Below are 20,361 nucleotides of genomic sequence, written 5' to 3' on the forward strand. Positions count from 1 at the left end.
ATACAATGGCTATATTAAATTTACTACTGCCTCGCTGTCCGGCAAACGTACACGGATTTTGGTGTAACGAATTTCACTCTAAGTGAAAAATATTTCCGGTCTACAATTGCTTAAAGCATGTTTTTTCTACAAAAGGAAGTATACAAAATAATTTTACACGTTTATTACGGGTTGAAATTTTCACAATTTGAAAAGAAAATCAGAAAACCACCATGAACGTTTTAATTTTAACATCGGCGTGCAAGAGGCGTTCTACTTCTAAACACTTGGTGTTCAAATTTGGTGCCTTTTCCTATCCCATGATGCATCCAAACGGAAGTTGCGACATTTTTCTTGTAAGCGCACCCTGAAGTCGTGATCGTGCGGAAGCAAGACCAGAAAGGGTAAGTTTCCTCTCCAAAACAGTAAAAGGTATTAGATTTTGAAGCATCTGTATTATTGTCCTTTGAAATTAATTGTATTGTACCTTGAAATAGCTTAACTACGTGTCGAAACCTTTTTTCTTTTAGTGGCTGGTATACAAACAACTAGCTGTGAATACGCATTGATACTTTTGGCCATGGCCTGTCGATCGATCTCACTCGGGTCAAGGGTCAACGAACACAACTATAGCGATAACCCTTGACCTGAGCGCGATCGATACGCCTTGCGTAATCACAGCTAACAAATGTCTTTTAGTAGACACAAAGGCATGTAAAACATCAGTTAAACATCGTAGAGTATACAATGTATTGTTTCAGCAGATGAGAGTTTGGCTTTTTTATTTTAATCAGTTGATGACAAGAAGCAGCAAATATTTTGTAACAGTATTGAAGAGAGGCACTGTATATGAAAGTCTCCCCTTTTCCTTAACCTAATCAGCTCCTTGTCTTTCATTTAAAGTCTCAGCTCGCCATTACCTATTGTTGCATTATTTTCAGAATGTAAAAACTTGGATTTAACTGAAAATCGAAGAGTTGTTACAGAAGCTGGTGGTACAGATAATGAAGAAGATGAGTGTACAGGTAGCTGTCTGGAAACAAGCTTGAGAACCTCAGTTCATCTATAATGTAGATTTAAACTTCCAAGGGTTAGTAACTGAATTTTGATAAATTTCTGTATTTTTGTTCCGAATTAATCTAAGCTTTGGTAGCATGCTATGATCAACTAAATGTTGCCGGAGAATAAGCATTCACAGATGTGTAGTCTCCCTTATCAGATGCAAGGGTGGAATGAAAAATTAAAGCTGAAAGCGACAGAAAATTCAGAGTAAAAATGTCCACTCTGAATTACTGAATGTTCTGAAATTTTCACTCTGAATTTTCTGTCACTTTCTGCTTCAATTTTTCATTCCATCGTGTATCTGATGAAGGAGACTTCACGTCTTTGAAAGCTTATGCCCCTGTAACATTTAGTTGATCATAGCCTGCTACCAAACCTAAGATTATTTTGTATTGTAACTCAACACGTCTCTTGTACTTAGCAACTGGATTTTAGCTTTCCTGTCAGCTAAATAGATGGATGAGTAGCATTGTCCTTAAATTTGTACATCCAAAGGTTTTTCTTCAAAACACCCTGTACAAATCCTTTAATATTTGGATAACAGGTACTCAGGGATACACAGATCATCAGATATGTTCAAATTATGATGAAATATGCAAATTTATATTTTTGAGGCTAATTTTGCTATTTTTTGGCAAAAATCTTCTTCTCTTTTACTGATGTCTTCAATATTTGGTAAACATGTCTCTAAGAATGACCTCAGTCAAATTTGTGCTAGTTGTGATGAAATATTCAAATTTTTATATTTCATGGCAATTTTTGTCATTTTTGGTCAAAAAATCTTTGAAAAATCTTCTTCAAAACTGCTAATTGAACAGTTTTGATATTTTGGACATAGACCTCTACTGATAACCTTTTTCAGATTGTTCAAATTATGCAGAAATTTGCAACTTTGTATTTTTGAGACATTAAAGACATTTCAGACATTTTTAAGACATTAGGGATTACCATAATATCCAAGTTATGATGAAATCTACATTTTTTCTATTTTAAGGGTGATTTTTACCATTTTTGGTAAAAACATTTGTAGAAAAAATTAATAGCAGGGTACACCAGAATTTGAAAGGTCTTTTCGAATCAATATGTTTTAAATTTCTGAGATGTAGATTTTGAAATGTCACAGATTTATTTCAGGGTTTATTTAAAGGTATTACAAACAAACAAACATTTCTGTTTATGAAGGACTTTGTTGGACAAGGAAATAGGTTTTACCCTGCCAAGGACCCACTTTCCACACTTTCTGTATGTTGTGCCTTACTGTGACACTTTGACAACTTGACATCTTGTGTTTACTTTAGTGTGGACAACTATATACCATGTGCACTAGAGAAGCCTTGACTAACTTTTTTTCCTTCAAAATTTACAATTGTCTATACAAGAGGAAATGTCTTTAAGAAACCATCTTACAAAAATGGAGTATGCATTTCATACACAAACGTGTTTCAACGCGATAAGTATTCCAAATTTTGAGCTTTTTTAGATTTTTTGTACGTTTTAAACAAGCATGAACATAAAACGTAATTCAAAATATTTAAGTGAAACCTGTTTTGTCATTACTTTGTTCATATTTTTTAAAACGATCTACAGTGTTTATGGTGATTTTTAATGCTTCTGTTTTTGATAGGAGGGTGTTAACACCGTTGGTATTTTCCTCTGACAAACTTTACATACAAAGTGGCAATGTTTATTTGCCCATTTTACAGTAAATTATTGTATTTTACTCTAAAAATGTTTTGTGTAATTTTAGAATAAAATAATTTTACTCAGTGGTCTGTAATGTTATTTCAAGGCTTGAACACCCCCTGAACACCCCGAATTAAAGGTGTTCAACAAGCGCACATCATGTGTTCTAGCCTTTAACACACTTATCGTTGAACGGCGTCCATGCGTTCAAAAAGTGTTACAGCCCTTTGAACGCGTAAATGCGTTCAATTTTTTGAACACATTTCATGCGCAACGTGTGTTCAGATATGGAACACCATGGTGTTCAATATAATGTCTGATGAACACGTAGCGTTCAAATTCTGCACACATGTGTTCAAAAATTGAACGTTGGTTGAACACGTAGTGTTAAATTTCTGAACGTCTGGACGCGTTCAAAAAGTGTTACAAAAAGGCGTTTAATTGGTGTTCTATCCTTGAACACTTAACTTTACAGTGTAGGTAGGTCGGTAGGTAGGTAGGTAGGTGGGTATAGGTAGGTAGACAGACATATAGATAGATAGGTAGGTAGTAGATAGATAGGTAGGTAGGTAGGTAGGTAGGTAGGTAGGTAGTAGATAGCTAGCTAGCTAGCTAGCTAGGTAGGTAGGTAGGTAGGTAGGTAAGTAGGTAGACAGAGAGACAGACTTAAGCACATGTTGTAGATAGTCTTAACATTTACAAGAGATCTTCTTACAATGAAAAGACTGTTCTGGGAATAGACAGACGTTTAAGGAGAGGAGACCAAATGCACGTACGCAGCATATGCAGTTCGGATTCCGTCTGGTATTAATAAAGAGTATTCCATGTAAAAGTTTGCTGGTGATAGATCGGCCTACCAAACAAAAAACTTTTTTTTTTATGAATGGATATCCTTGTGTTCAGGACTGATGGAAGTGGAACTTGAAGAGGCGCCATCTTTATTAAGGATGCGACGAGTGGAACCGCGCTTCATGTCGCACATTGTTCCGATTATCGGAATTATATCAGCGGCAAGTACATGGCGATTGAAAAGTTTTTTTGACAGCGTTACGGAGATAAAATCGGTAACCTTAGTGAAACGGTATCCTTCTAAATGGAAAATGACGACATTCGCCGCCGATGAAAGGCTACACTGTATCACACGGAATATGTCGTCTTTCTAACGTAATGGAGATAGGAAGGAACAAAGACTACGATCATTTTGCCATCTGATCAACTTGTTCACAACATGGTCATCGGCCACTTTCAAAAGGAAACTGCTTGGTGTTGTCCGGTGTGTTACATCTGTGGAAGCCACGTTCTATAAAGATATTCATTTTGCACTTTAGTATAGTGATTTGAGAAGCATGGAACCGGATTTAGGGATCAGTAAAGGCAATGTTTTGCTGCTAGTTCCAAGGTTTTGGATTCATTACACTAATATAGGGGTGTATGCTATAGGAATGCTTTAGAAGACAGATTATGTTCAATTATCCTGACGTGTTTCGTTAGCGATGACTTTTGAACGTCAAAATACGAGTAGAGAATTCAACCTGAGTAATATTCTCCACAATCTTACGCAAATACCCGTTTGGTCAAAAGTATTGCTAATAGCCCTGTAACATTTACAAAGTGTTAACTGTTAGAAGTCCGATTACAATCTCGTCACATACAAAATTTTGTGCTTTGCGTCGCATGTTCCGCAGATTGCATGGAAGGTTAATACCGAAGCAGCGGGCGATCAGATAACAGGGGAATCTCAAAGTTGAAACAAATAAAACGATTATTTAAATTACACAAAATTTCGGTAATGATAGCACAACTAATGCCAATGTATTGTTTGAAAGATGAAATATGTCCAAAGGCTATAAATTTTGCGAGCTAATAGGTCATTAACATACCGATGACGCCATCTTCCGCAATCTATAATATTTGTTTGAATGGATTGTCTTCTTATGAGTCGCAGCTGTTTTTTCAAGAAAAAGCGTATATCATTCTAATTCAAGACAAAGCAATCGCTTATACTATACGAAATATTGTATGTAACTAGTGTTCTTCTTTCCCTTACACAGGAAAATGTCCACTTCTCATTTTGGCAATTTATTGACCTCTTTGGAGTCCTGATGCACTGACTGTCTTGTCTGGAACAACAATACCCCAACTTCAAGGAACACGTGTTTTCGATCAGTACATTTGAAAATACCTCTGGGGTAAAACTCACGCAAGCAGCAAAATGTCTTTTATATACATCATCATTTAAGAGGTCAAAGTAATTATCTCAGTTTCGTCAAGCTTCTAAGTCCCCTAATGGACACACGCTTCAATTGTAAATTTGACATTTAAGAATTACCGTTTATGCATATGCTATCTCGAAATGGAATAAGCGTTGGCGATGATTTCGATTATAGCACAAACTAAAAATCATCTCTACATCAAACGGATTTTCTTCGTGTAAGTTTTCCTGTCTCTTTAATCGAACGATGGCAAGATTATATATTTACGTATACAGTGGCCTTGAGATCACTTAAAGCTTAAATTTGCAAGGCTAGAGAAAATGTAAACAGGTCCGTATACAGCTTGCTAACACTTCCGAAAAGGAGGAAGGGAAATACGCAATTCAAGTGTAATTTCATTTGTTCAGCCTAGGAGACGATTCTCCTAATCACTATGTTATACCCTTGAGTATTAGTGCTAACATGACCATTGTTTTGCGAGCATATTGTCAAAAGGAAATGTCATAAATTATAGGTCTATGAAGTTAGGTTACTTTCACAAATACTTTGGGGCGGGTAGAGGAGATTTTTGAAAAAACTTCACATTTTGGACCAATTTTGTCTTGCTATACTTTTACAACTGTTAAAGACAGCTTTGCATACCAACGAGGAATATAGCCATAGAGATACAGCCAATGACGATAAAATGAATGCCACTCTCTCCAAAGGGATGAAGGGCAAGAAAATACGGGAGAATTTACATAAAAATCTCTTGTACATCCCCATAAACCCTAGACTTTCTTTTTCTTCGGTCTATATTCAGTTTAAAGGGTGTCATACCTCTATCATTTCTCCCATGCCGGTATACAGGCATGGAAGAAATGGTAGAGATATGACAGGGGTAAAGGTTCACAGAACCTGAAAACACAAGCTGCATTCTGTACAAGACACAAGGGTTAAGTAATATACAGTTGGTGATACACCCGGGCCCTTTAAGGTAGTCGGCAAAATTGAATTAATATGGCCGGCGGAAATATATGAGGTCCTTCCCTCACAAACTGCAAACCTTAGCGTACAGTGTCGTTGTTTTTCATTTGGCGTTAAGATCATACATCATCAAGTATTTCACCACCGCTGTTTGAAACCCTTCTATTGTCTGCTATGGTGAAATTGGACCTCTAGAGAGGGAAATGGGTTGAAAGGATTGAGTGAGTGTGACAGGAATTGAGAGAATACCTAATGAAAAGCTAATAGGGCTCGAATTTCCAAGAAGTAGTTTTTTAAAATCTATGTACAATATACTAATGTGGATGACTCGGTGAATATTCAAATTATGTGTTTTAGGGCACACATCAAATGGTTGCTATTTTGTAATATTTTGAATTCAAGGTGGCAAGCTATTCAAAATCTTTGCTGAAATAATGTTAAGCCATTCTTGATGTTTCTTGTTTGAATAAGGACATAGGACTACGTGACTGATTTAGTCACCATGCTGACCTTCATGTTGTTAGTTTACATCGGCCAGCTCCGTGCAAGATTGACATAAAATGTTTCAAACACACTGCGCTTTCTGACATGAGGGTCTGTACACATGAACGAATGAATGAGTTACTGAAAGAATGAATGAAATAATAAATGCCCTGTAATATAAATGCCGTATCTAAGAAAATAAACTCGGCAGGTATATGTCAGTGCGATTAAGTCGAAATAAAAGAATGAGTTATTATAGTATCTTTGTAAGATTTGCCGAATATTTTATCTGTGTGCGAATCGGAGCAAAATCTTGCCATTTCGCTGGCCTTTTCTGACAGACGGGGCCGGCAGATTTTTAGATAATGTAGGTCGGGGTAGGGGGAAGCGTGACTTTCTCCCCAAGAGAAAAATATGCTATATTTGGTAAAATAAGCTTGTTATACTTTATAGGTGTAATTTGGTTACGCGTGACGGCTCACACTTGGTAACATTTTTAAAGCACATTTTTTTAATGCCAACGGTCGATATTTGACGAGGCGACTGCGCGCGGATCGCGAGATATCGGTAAAAACATGTCTTCAAAAAAGTAAAAGTTTGAATTCCGGTGGCCCACCTAAATTCAGCTTCCGAACATCGAACGTTCGGCACTGGGGCCATTGTCAACTAAGCTATGGAGAACGAGTCTCCGCTGACGCTGCTGTACGCCACATTACCACTGGCGATCGGTCATGGCCTGTGGGAGAAAGCTGAGTCTTACTGACTTGGCGTATAAACGAAAAACAATTTTTGCTGATTCCACCAGAATTGGCAAAGGTGACTTGCACAGTTACGTGCGGTTGATACATAGTGGCCGCCGCGTGATATGCATAGACGCATGCCACGCGCGCATACCACGCGCGCGGCGTACTGTGGCAGACGACAAAATGTAGTCATCGGAGGCGGCTAAAATTTTACATGTAAAAACTGATGTTTATGTGGTATTGGTTAAAAATATGATACAACCGATTTAGAATAATGAAAACGACAAAAACTAAGGAGAAGTTTTTAAAAACTTACCTGAGGTAAAGGCATAATGCTGTATATAAAGTCTTTGCAGTGGATAGTAGATTAATTGCGTCGTTCGAACTTATTGTAGACTCCATAGAATATCGTCAATCAGCACAACAACAAACCTTCGGGGGATTTCGAGTCAAAATTAGAACGATCGTAAAACTTCGGGATGTGAAAAATACGCTCGGGAAATGACATGTTTTTCAAAGTTATCGATATCTCGCGATCCGCGCGCAGTCGCCAAGTCAAATATCGACCGTTGGCATTAAAAAATGTGTTTTAAAAATGTTACAAAGTGGGAGTGCCTCTTTAATAATGTATAAATAAGCAGAAAAAAATAAAAAAACGAAAGCATCACTTCACTTTCAAATTTTCTGTGTGATTTAGCTCGCTATTATTATTTCGCGTTTCCCGTATCTTTGAAGTATTACTTGTGTTAAACTGTGAATGACTTTGCGCTGCTGGGGCAAGATCTTAGTTTAAATAATCTTATTGATTTTTTAGCATTTTATCATTAATATTAAACAGATACCACAAGCACATAAAGAATTTGTTGGTTTTGTTTTTACATTGCAATATTTCTGTAAAAAAATATGTCATTGAAAAAAGAAGAGCATTTAAATATCTTGTGAAACTGCTTCAATGGTATTGTTTCCTCTGTATTGACAAAAGTAGCTTGAGACGTTCTAATTCCCCCATCGATAGAATGCTATATACATTATTATATCATACCTGTATATTAATGTTCCAAATATTGCCTTCTGATTGGTCGAGACATGAAAAGAACCGTGGTATATGGCGATATACCACGGCTGGCATACATGTTAGCTCTCAGCTTGTAGCAAAAATCCGTTTTTGACGTTCCACGCCAAAATTTCAATATACTGTTATGATATAATAGCAATGAATCACACCAAGCGATGGTATACCACTCGATTTTGACCAGTTCACTGCATGTATAGATACTCGCTATCGCTCGTGCATATATGTCGTGAACTGGTCAAAATCTCGAATTATACCGTCGCTGAGCGTGCTTTATTGCTTAACTATGTGAAGGTGTACTATGTGGTGTACATAAATATATAATATACAGGGTAATTACGGTATGGCTGTATTACATTTCAAAATGTACGTTTTCAAAGGTCAAAACAATGCCACTACCGTCCAGTCAAAGCCATTGCTGGCTTTTCAATATAACACTCCACGTAGTAGAATGACATGCGGGAATTACAGACGTATTATAGGACGATACCGCAATGTTGAAAATATACCCTAAACATGTGAGAATTTCAATAACATCAAGAGAAGGGTTAACTTTGCCCATGATGAATCAACTTCTTTTTCGGTAAAGCCCCGTACAATTCATATCCACTGAGATAGGAGAAAAGTCAATTCTCCGTTCATTTTAAAATATTCATTTTGACAAAGTAAGACTTATTAGTGGCCAGTAACAAGAACTTTAAATGATTTTTCACTATTTTATTTTTATGTCATTTGAGTATGTCTTAGTATCGGCTATTTAGCTTGTCAACTCAGTGTCTATGCGACGTAAACTTCACTGGTTTTGTCTAAATATGAATTTTACTCCGGACTAGAACAATAGCAATGCAGTCTATATACGTACAGGCTGAGTTGACAAACTGATCACTGAGTATATAAACATGTTTTGGAGAGAACAAGAAATCGTTAATGACTTAAAAGACAAATACAGTGAAAAAATCATCAAACGTTATAACTACTGTCCCTTTAATAGCCTGTAGCCTGCCGTAATAAATTCGCCGTTCAAGAGAGGATTAGCTAACGTTCTGTACGACAGGCATGTCCTATAAGTCCATCTTGACGCAATTAAACGTCGATACTTAAAAAGTGTGTCTATACTCTGTGTTAGTTTTGACGATGAAGATGTCGACCTATAAGGAGCTGGAGACGACTAATCGCTTGAAACAAAATGTACAAGATAAGCATAATAAACACAGAATAACGACCTAACAGTGTTTGCAAATGGCATAGAAATGTACATTTTGTTCCTCAATGAAGGTATGATTATATGGATCAGTGGCGCCTAAAATCCATGTGATTTGATTTCGTCTTTACACGGAAGTGTGCCATATTTGTGCAATGAGTGGATAATTTCTATCCACTCTATAGATCCGCCCCGGAATCAAAGGCCCTCTAAGCAACATACGTCTTATTATACTGCTAGACTTCAAATTAACCTGATAGCGGAACACCTCTGACAGTTGCACATTTTCTTCTTAATGTACATTTTAGCGTACAAGTGAGCGTTTGCTACCTGAGAGGAGAGAAACTGAACGGGCAACCATTGGCGTGAGACACAAACTTGATTATGATTATTTTTGTCATTATTTTGAAAGATGAAAGAGATCGCAAAGAAGATGATGATGATGATGATGATGATGATGATGATGATGGTGATGATGATGATGATGATGATGATGACGATGATGATGATGATGATGATGATGATGATGATGATGATGATGATGATGATGATGATGACAATGATGATGATGATGATGATGATGATGATGATGATGATGATGATGATGATGATGATAACGGCAATGGAATTGACCGTGGCAGCGATGTGCTAATCCCATTCATAGACGTACCTGCTAACTAGTTGCCACTGTTGGTATAAACATCTTCTTGATGCAGTATTTACATTTCGTGTGTAAATCTCTGTGGCTGTGTTATTGATGATGCTTGTAGAAGAGACGACAATATGTACATTATGTCTGTTTCCATTGTAACACACGATCAGTCAGACAATAGAGGTATATGCTGATTTATAAAAGATAAGAATACTCAACCAGACCGAGGCAAACGTGGAGGACTCTAGTCTTAAAATAATTAACGATTCAAGTCTTACTTTTACTGTTCTACCGTACCTACACATTTCCTCATGATTTGGTGTTAGTCAAGACAAAGTCTCCTTCCCACTGGAATAGTTTTCAGCTTTTCTGATCCCTGGATCAAGTTACAGATAATCCTTGGAATATCCAGAAAGAACATAATGTGCCTGAACCAGAGTTTATTCGATATCAATACAAGCAGTAAATGTCACATCACGTTTTCCATGACTTTAGTATAGCACCTAGGCACCGTCCCCAGAAGTAACGGTTTTGCGACAAAAACGTTGCCATGGATACGTCACTCTGACCATTTCTGTACTTGCAATTATCTACATTTAAGAAAGCTTTAGCATCAGATTTCACGATGATCATAACTCAATTGAATATTTGAAGCAAGGTTTATTTCTGTATCATTACAAAAGTCTACCATTTCCCTAAAAAAACTTCAGAATCTTGTTCACGGACTACATGGAAATTTCGAAAGTTTTGTTCGAAACCTTATTGCTTTCAAGTAACTACACGCCTTTAAGATCCTTCCAATGTTGATGTACAGTTTGACATTTACCCGCATTCACACGATTCAAACCCTTCATGTAGGTCGGTTCAAGCCTACAGATGCCAAGACGAATCCCTTTCCTTGCAGACAACATCGTCACATCGATAACAGAATGTCGATGTGCAGGTAAACAACCCGGCATGATAGATTGTGGCCAGACTGCACTTAGCTCTGTGAAATGTATTCCTTATCTAATGACAAGGCCATCGCTACATCTTATTAATACAATTTCCTTTAAAGGTCAAACAGGTTAGATCGTAGACATTCTGTAATCATTGACTGTTGTGTTGGTCGATAAGGCGGCCGGGATCTTTTTATCTTTCACTTATGTATCAATAATTTGATGGACATTAAACAATGTCAGCAGACTCTCCAGGTGTACGATTGGTTTAGAGGTCGTATACCGAGATTGTTCAAGACCATGAACAAAAATACCTTCCTTACAGGTTCGACGACGACACCGAAGGATGCAGCCGTTCGGACTCCATTTTAAGTTGAGCTGATGTATTTTCACCAGAGGGTTTCTGCACTATGTCAAATGCCTACTCTACAATCAGATGAACTGTAGGGAGTATATGCACAGCAAAACATGCATAACGTAGCTTTGCTCAACCAAGTGCCTCTTGTGAATGGATGATGATGATGATGATGATGATGATGAAGATGAAGATGATGATGATGATGATAAAGATAGCTGTTTGTTTTGTTGTCTCTGTTATTGTTTCCAATGGTAATATTGTCAAAGTTGTACATTGCTCCTGCTGCTGCCATTTTGTCAATGTTGTTGTTGTCATCTATTTTGTGATGTTATCGATTAATTCGTCACCATTACCAACCATGATCGCAAAATTAATCATCGTTCTCAATTTTCGTCATCGCTGTCGTCTTTGATATCAGTATGAAATCTTAAGATTTCACCGGCGCAACCAATATTCAACTGAACAAAATGTACCCTTCTTTTGTTCAAATTTAAAATGTACTGCCATTAACCCTCGCCTGCCATATTTGCTACAAACTGCCCACTCCTAGAGGGCCTTTTCAAAGATTATGTCTGCCATAAATTTTATGTGCAACTGTGGAATGTTAAGTTGTTGTTTGTAACGTGGTAGAAATGCATGGATGCTGCGTCTGCCGATAAAGTCATGTGTGGGTGGCTCCAGCGATGATGATATCGCGTTTCTGGAAGACAGGATATTGAATTACCTGGTTAGAACTGTACCCGTAAAACAATTCATCGCAGTTATAGACAAACAGTATCACGTGTGTCGAAATCCTTTCCCTAGTAGCTGTGACTTTTGGCATTTCCTACGTTTTTGTTCCGTGTGTCAGCACTGAGCAGTTTCTTGGCCAACGCCCTGAATCATGTATAATACTGAGAAGAAATCTGCCTGTTAGCATACCCATTTTGGTGCATGACGAGCAATTTTATCGTTAAAAATTTGACATGAATGAAATAAACCTATATTCTATAGACAGAGAGTGTCGGTTTAAAGCAAGGACATATGACGTGAATGTTAAAAGGAAAGCGTTGAATAAAACCAAAGTATGAATGTAAAACTCGGCAAATAATTTCAACTCATTTCTCAGCATTACGGTTCCAGTATTGTGAACTGTGCGCATTATACGAATTCAAGGCAGCAAGCGATTTACCGAAATACCTTCGAACTTTCAAAATCTTAAAATTATCTTCTGGTTCGCAATGCCATATCGCTTCACCCTAGTGACATTTAAGATAAAATATCAGCCGTGGTGATCAAAAGCGTTCCTCTGTAAGGGTTTCCTAAGTTACCCTCACTATGTATAGTGTGATTTCCTCTGTACTTCGACACAGTGCATTTGAGCACCGTTGAAATTTCTTTAAATAACTCGGTCGCTCATTAAAAGAGTAAATTAATAAATAAAATAAGTAAATAAAATCAATAACTGAATGTGTTTTGTTTATAAGGTCAATGCTTTGCATTACAGTAATTTTTACAGAGAACCGTGACAACAAGAAAGGCAAACTTGATTTCTTTAATACGCAATACTATTGAAATATAGGTTATAGCTGTTTCCTTCGTAAAGATTCACCACTTTTATTTCAACGTAGCGTTCAGTTTCTCTTTGAAGAAGGGTCAACAGACGCTATTACATGCATGATACACACAAATATACACACACATTATCTAGAACCCTATCATACTCTTGCCGAATCGTTCGACTTATATCAAGCGGGGCAGAGAAGCTCTCGGCCAAATGGAATACTTTGATGCGATGTGTGTTTTGCATGACTTCTTCTCCCGATCTCCGTCGACTTTATCAGAGTTCAGGGTCTCACTTGAAGACCTTCCGAATCGTCTTACACACTAACCTTGAATCATTAAAACCTGACTTGAGGCAATTTTATTAAAAGAAGAGGTTTGGATAATGATACTCAAGTCCTTGGATTGTTTTCAATACATATAAAGTTGTGAAAATTACCTTCATTGTTCAACGAGTCACACACATTCATTGACTTCGTAAATTTTACGCCACAACCGTATTTCAGAGATAGGGTTTATAGACAAGCTGAGAGAGAGAGAGAGAGAGAGAGAGAGAGAGAGAGAGAGAGAGAGAGAGAGAGAGAGAGAGAGAGAGAGAGATGTTGCTGTTGCCATAATTCGTATGAATATCCACTGCAGTATCTGTATATCATGCTCTTTTCCCTTTTAGTGTTGTACCCGTTTTCATGGACAAGGTTGCCCTGCTCCATATTTTAAAGCCTGTTTATTACTTGAAGATTTTGAATAAATGAAAACAGAGCTATACAGTCGTTTTATTCCTAAAAGGAGACATCGATCGGACAGATTTTAAATTAAGCTGACGGTTCTCGGTTTATTAAATCGTTTTAAAATTTAATTCGTGACTACGGCGAGAAGCTGAGCGAGACATTAATTATGGTGGGTTGCCGCAAGGCCGACGCTGTGACAAGGAGAGTGAAATCTCCTTGTCGCCAGCTTAGCGATTCTCTGTATCAACAGCAACCGTTCCGATGGGCATTCTCATCACTGCTATTACTTTGTGTATTCTCAAGGCCTGCGTGTCCCTGCAAATGGCTCTTTTATATGATTTGTGCCCCGGTTATGACTTCAACATGCTTTATGGTAAAGGTTTGCTCATACCATACTTCGAGGTAGAATGCGGCTTGGGGACACTTATGTATTTGGACTCACAAATGTTACAGTACTTTTCTGAGCTACCACTCGCGAGGGATCATTTTGAAAGCTCTCAGAGTAAATAAAGTTTTTCTCGTCGTATTTTTCTGATAATCAAATATTTAATGCCCACTCAGAATTACCACAGGGATGGCGACCATTTTGATTTCGGTAAATTTTAGGTGCTTTGTTTCGCTTGTATTAAAGTTTTTTAGATGAACCTTAAAAGGAGGTCAGTTGAAAGTTTCCTTATGGAAAGTTTGAGCAAAAAGTTGAAGTCTTTTTCACTTTCGAGGCGTATACTATATCAACTCAGCCATGGTGACTCGCGGCATATAATACATACTGTAAAGTAACTCTTAGCTTTCCAAGTAAACCCCACTCGGCAAGCATTTCAGCACTTCGAGAAGGTGACAATTGCAGCATAATTTTAGACCTTTCCAGGAATAACCCGTAAGTGTAAAATTACCCCGCGAAACAAAAATATAGGTTAAGGAGCTCATTGCATGAAATGACAAAGTGAGTTATAACGTCGATATAGATGGTCGTCTTCTTAAACAATTTTGCTGCTTCTCGAATTATAAAGCGGTTTACTACTTGCTCGTTTGAATCAACTCTTAAAGTTTAAATCATAAATACATAATGAAAATCTTTCTCTCCCTCCCCTCTCCCATGTGTGTTTGCATCATTTTGCCTCAACCTTTCGCAGCTTGTTCATGTCATTCTGCCCGTCTTTCTTGCTGTACCACGATCTTTTCGTCTGCAAAACAAGCTGTCTTTCAAAATGGCTCATTACACTGCACCTCCGTCACTCTGCTGTCTTTTGTCACTGTCGTTTAGTCACTATCACTGATTCTGTAATTCTCTCAGTATCACTTCATGCAGATGTTTGATTGTGTATCTGCACCTTTATTTTCCCTTGGAATACATGTTATCATTTCAGTCACACTCTGTCTCTGTCTCTGCATCGATTTCTTTCTCCACATGGCGATGTGAGTTTTTTATTACATGTATGTGTCAATGACTCACAGGTTGTTTAAAGGGACAAAGTCGGCCATTTTTCATGAACTTTGTTAGATACAAGATACTTCTTACATTGTTTGAAATGTTGACAGATAATGAATGAATGGGTGACCATGCATATATTCGACCCAGGTTTTAGACACGATAAATGAAACCATCGCGAAATGAATTAATGACCATTAATTCATTTTCTCGATGGTTTTATTAATCGTGTCGAAAACCGGGGTCAAATATATGTATGGTCACCCATTCGTCCAGTATCTTTTAACATTTCAAACAATATAAGTAGTATCTTGTATCAAACAATATTCATGAAAAATGGCCGACTTTGTCCCTTTAAGTTTCCCGGTCACTTTTTCTACTTCGGCGAGAAGTACATTGAGATTATTATCGAAGGTGCCGAATCGTAGACCTTCGCTCCGGGTTGTTACAGGAGAGGTTGATTTCTCGGCGTTTATCTCAGTTAAACTGATTCATCAGGTTACTCAATACGCGAAGCTGTTTCAAATGACAAATTGTCATCCCCTTTCGGTGTCTGGTATTCCAACACTGACACCCTTCGTAATGGAATTACGGACACAGTGACTCTTTCTCGTTATCTTAGCTTGCTAGATTGACACAAATCACATCTGCTTCTCCACTGCGTTTCATGGATTTTACTTGCTTGTTGTTTCTGTCTATGAAATACAGTATATTGTTTTGAACCAAGATTTATGCCGAAATATTCAACTTGTTTGCGCTGCCGTTTTGTGTTTGATGTTACACATTGTTGTTTCCCGGTGAATTTTAGTCCGGACTGGAATTTATATTTCAACAATAGCATTGCATATCGTACACGGTACGCGGTGTAGGTATGGCTACTGTTTTGTATCGAAGCATATCTTTAAAGAAGTGCGCATGTGCGAGAATGTACAGCTCATTCTTTTAAAGGTTTGGAATTCGATCCCAGGGATAGAGTTTGTTCTAGTCTGTGAGAGGATTATGAAGGTATCATAGCCTTTTGTTTTCCATTGAAATTGTAATCTAGTAAGTAATTTTACTGGCAAGACAATCTGAACCATGTCTTAAGAAAATAATCAAAGATTCCCCTTCAGTAAAACCCTTCATTCTTGACGAAAACAAAAGAACGAGAGAAAAGGTGATTTCTCTAATGACCACTATGAAATTTGTAATCTGCAAACTCATATCATGTCTTTTTTTCTTTATACTATTAGATTATATTAGTCTCTGTGGCAAAAAGCGAGGGTGAGAAAACGTCCAAGCGTTCATACAAAATCAAGAATAAGGACTTCTCGGATGAAATTTAAATGTGAATGTAATATTCCTGCAACACCGAAATAACGGAAATCTGTATCTCTCGGACATCTGCTGTTCTAGGTATCTGTTTTCAGTCACGTGCTCTTTTCACTGAGGATACCCTTTACTTTGGATTGTCGCATCTACGTCAGGGTTCTACTTATTTCTGTGCGTCGTGGTCTACCGTATGCTTTAGCCTCGAGCAAACATGAACTTAAACCGTATCACTGTCTTCAAGTCAACATTCAGATATTGTAAGAGTTGATGATACTTGATAGTTTTCTATTCAAACATCTTCTGACACAGATGTGTGTCTTCAAGCGCTTGATGGCAATTATCGTCTCTCGTAAGCACAGTGAAACACAGAAGAAGATGAATTTACCTCGAATTCCCACATTTGTATGGACAAGTTGGCCGTTGCAATCCTCAAAATACGTCATTCACTCTTGTGACATTATTCCAGCTGGCGTCTGTGACGTTTGGAGTAACGAACACGACTTTAAATTCGCATAGGAAACCCTTTTGTCGTGAGATAATGTCACTTATTTCCGCCTACGCCGTTGAATCCAAAGCGTGTTCAGGCTTCCTGCCCCTCTAGTGATTTAAAAAAAATATTGTCCCTGAAATTTCTACCAATTTAAATTGGATCAGTCAAAAGCGCTGTCGGAATCCTTTTTGGCTTAAAAAACGACAGTAAGCGGCGCTGTTGCCATCTTCGACTCTGTGCCAATCACCTTTCTCTTGGCAATGATTTGCATAACAGGTTCCACAATGAGGCTGCCTTTTGAGCTGCTGTATGATATAGCTCAGAGAGGACTCACAAGGAGAGGCAGTGTGTGAAAGTATTCCCTAGCTGGAGATCTGGTCTTCAAGTCATATCAAGTGTCCACTTCAGCTCATATCGGAACTTCAGTCGAAAAAGTATCCCTTTGAACACGCTCTTGTAGCGCGGAAACCCACATTTCCTGTCAACAAGGTAAGCATCGTACCTAATACAGCTACCGATATTGACAGCGACCATGTGCAACTCAAAATATTCCGCCCGCGCCTAATTTTCTTCAATGATTCCAGGTTGTCAAAATATTGTCCGTCGCTACTTTAACCACAAAAACAACTTTCACCAGCCTTCCTCATAATTCACGATCCATGTCATGTAATTTTGATTCCTTGGATGCTTTCGTATTTTTATACTTCTTTCCTAGGCATCGCTATCTTGGTCACGATATCCCTGCTGATGAAATATGATGAGATTTGATCGATGTTCAAGTATGTATGGCGCCCGAAAACAATCGCTCCTTCAAATAAATATGTTTTCACCTCTCTTTCCAAATTGTTAAGTTGCTTACGTTCACAAATAGGCTTATCAACAAATCATTCCATCAGAGAGTTTGTCATAATTTCGTATTAACAAAAGAAAACTCGATAGGATCGTTAACTCAGCACATCCATTGGCGGAATTCATGTGTAGTAAACCAGCACTTGTTCTGATCACAGTGACGATAACTTTATTCCGGACATAACGACTCTTGTTAAAAACATTTCATCGAACGTGTCGAAGCCCCTTGCTTTGTGCGCATGTCAGAGACACTAAAAAGTAATAAAGCGCGTCGGTCTATTCTGGAAATGTTAAGCATGTGCCTCATAAGTCATAGATCGCTGCTCGAGTTGCTCTGTCTCTCCCTTGCTCTGTATAACTTCCTGTCATTGACTGAATAACTTGTGTTCCCGTCGGTAGGAACGGCAACATGTCCGCAGACGATCAACCTGGTGTCAGCTCCCTTAGCTACGACGACAGCGACCTAGACGACATTGGGAAATTGCTGGAGAACTTAAACATAACGTCAGTCGACGAATTTCTCAAACAGTACGACTATGACCACTTATTTCCACCGGTCGTGCACCACCTGTCCAGTTCAGCCAGCATCTCACTGATGGTATGCTACATCCTGATATTCTGCCTCGGTCTGATCGGTAACTTGCTAGTTATCATCGTTGTGGCGGCAAACAGGTCCATGCAAACAGTCACCAACGTGTTCATAGTTTCGCTCGCCGTGTCCGATGTGATGATCTCGGTATTGTCGGTGCCTTTTACGCTGGTGGAAGCGATCACGGCAGGTTGGGTGATGGGGCTGTTCATGTGCAAGTTGGTGAACTTCATGACTTTGCTGTCTGCTATTTCGAGTGTTTTAACGCTGACGTGCATCGCCGTCGACCGTTACAACGCAATCTGTCAGCCCCTCAAATCACGCATCATACATACGACCACACGGGCCGCAAAGTTGCTCTGCTTTGTATGGAGCGCTGCCGTCATCATGGCATCACCCTTATTATTTGTCTTCGAACTGCATGTCGTGGGGGAGGTCCGTAACGACCAGAACTACACCCTCTGTCAGGAGATGTGGCGGTACCCACAGCAGAAGATGGCCTTCACGTTTTTCCTAGTAGCAGTAACGTACCTCGTCCCCCTCGGCTTGATGTTGTTTCTCTACGTCAGAATCTGCCATCATTTGTGGGTGCGGAACCCGATAGGGCCGACCGACCTACAACAACTGAACGCCGTATCGACGTTGAAATACAAGAAAAAGGCGACAAAGATGCTAGTCTTGGTTGTTGTGCTCTTTTTCATCTGTTGGACGCCATATCACGTCGTCACTGTGAGGCGAGAGTTTCCCTCTCTGAAAGACAACGAGAAGAACAGACTCCTAGTCGCCTGTATAACTCTATTAGCTCTCAGTAACAGTTGTCTAAATCCGATCGTCTATGCCTTCCTTAACGGAAATTTCAAACAAAGTTTCGTCGCCACTCTGAAGTGCAGAAAGACGAAGGTTTCTCCAATAAATATCACACAGAATGTACCGCTTTCTGGGAGTAATATTTAAACTTTGCCGGATGCCGATGCCAAAAATGTGATTTTTACCAATGTGAATCAAAGACCTTATGAAAATATTCTCTCTCAGATTAAACTTTTATCAAAGGACATAAATATGATATGTTATTATTGTGGAGTTAATGATTATAAATGTATAATATTGATACATGTGACTTATAATTATATAATTTTAATGGTACTAAATATCGTCCCTTGTCTATGAATTTGCTTGATATGAAAAGTAGTTTGTGCTGTTTGATTTCTTGAAACATGGCCGAAAGACTGATCAACTGTTTACAACCTCAACTCCGCTTGCAGCCGGGCGAGAGTAAACATTCAGTGAAATATTTTACGGTGTGTACCAAAAACATCAAGTTCCGTGCCCAGCTTTCACAATGCATGGCTGAATATAAAATAAAATATTGCATAAAGTTTGGACCTCATGCAAGCTCTTGTCATGAAATCTTAATTGGCGGTGCCTGTCATAGAGATAAAGACAGCAGCTTGCTATTACACTGTGCCAATGTCAAAGGAAAGCAACTTTAGGTCAGAATAGAAAACCCATTGTCTGAAGGTCACAAACCGAACAATCTGTTTTCATCAAGCAAAGGGGTACATTTTGACACTTTAAAACTTATGTACCGTAATGATTTTGCACGCCACGTGACTTTATACAAGTATTCCATGTTTTCACCGTCACTAGAACATGTCAAAACTTTGTCCCTTTCATATTGATGATTTTCGTCACTGCAGTTTTTCTTTAAATGATCGTCTTAACCAGTTTTGAATTCAGGCAATTTGTCAATCCTGTTGAAAACGGAACAAAACCACAAAATATGTCGATTAAAGTCATTTAGCGAAGACTTTCTTCAAAATAGAGCCTTTCACTAAACGCTGAAGTGAATCCAGGGCCTCTCATTGCGCCAACCATGAAAACAGTGCCTTGAGTCTTGTTTGCCAGTGTTTTTCTCGGTAACGATTCTAGATCTAAGAAATTATATCACATTGATGCAATCCTCTTGTTAGATTTCACTTGTAGTTTTGTTTTTCAACTTTGAAATGACCTCTGCGCCCTCAGATCGATATCCATTTGTCAGAAACAAACACAACAATCCGTATAAGCTTGTTT

At 38.4% G+C, this 20,361-nt stretch overlaps 1 protein-coding gene across 1 annotated transcript; it reads left to right on the plus strand.

Annotated features, from left to right (window-relative positions):
* Nucleotides 1–17,162: 17,162 nt before the first annotated feature.
* LOC139123288 (QRFP-like peptide receptor) lies at nt 17,163–19,396 on the plus strand. The gene is made up of 2 exons (XM_070689432.1): nt 17,163–17,339; nt 18,099–19,396. The coding sequence occupies exon 2, from the start codon at nt 18,109–18,111 to the stop codon at nt 19,240–19,242; it is 1,134 nt and encodes a 377-aa protein (XP_070545533.1). The 5' UTR covers nt 17,163–17,339; nt 18,099–18,108; the 3' UTR covers nt 19,243–19,396.
* The last annotated feature ends 965 nt before the right edge of the window (nt 19,397–20,361 follow it).

The sequence above is a fragment of the Ptychodera flava genome, chromosome 22, assembly GCF_041260155.1.
Source record: "Ptychodera flava strain L36383 chromosome 22, AS_Pfla_20210202, whole genome shotgun sequence".
Taxonomy (NCBI): domain Eukaryota; kingdom Metazoa; phylum Hemichordata; class Enteropneusta; family Ptychoderidae; genus Ptychodera; species Ptychodera flava.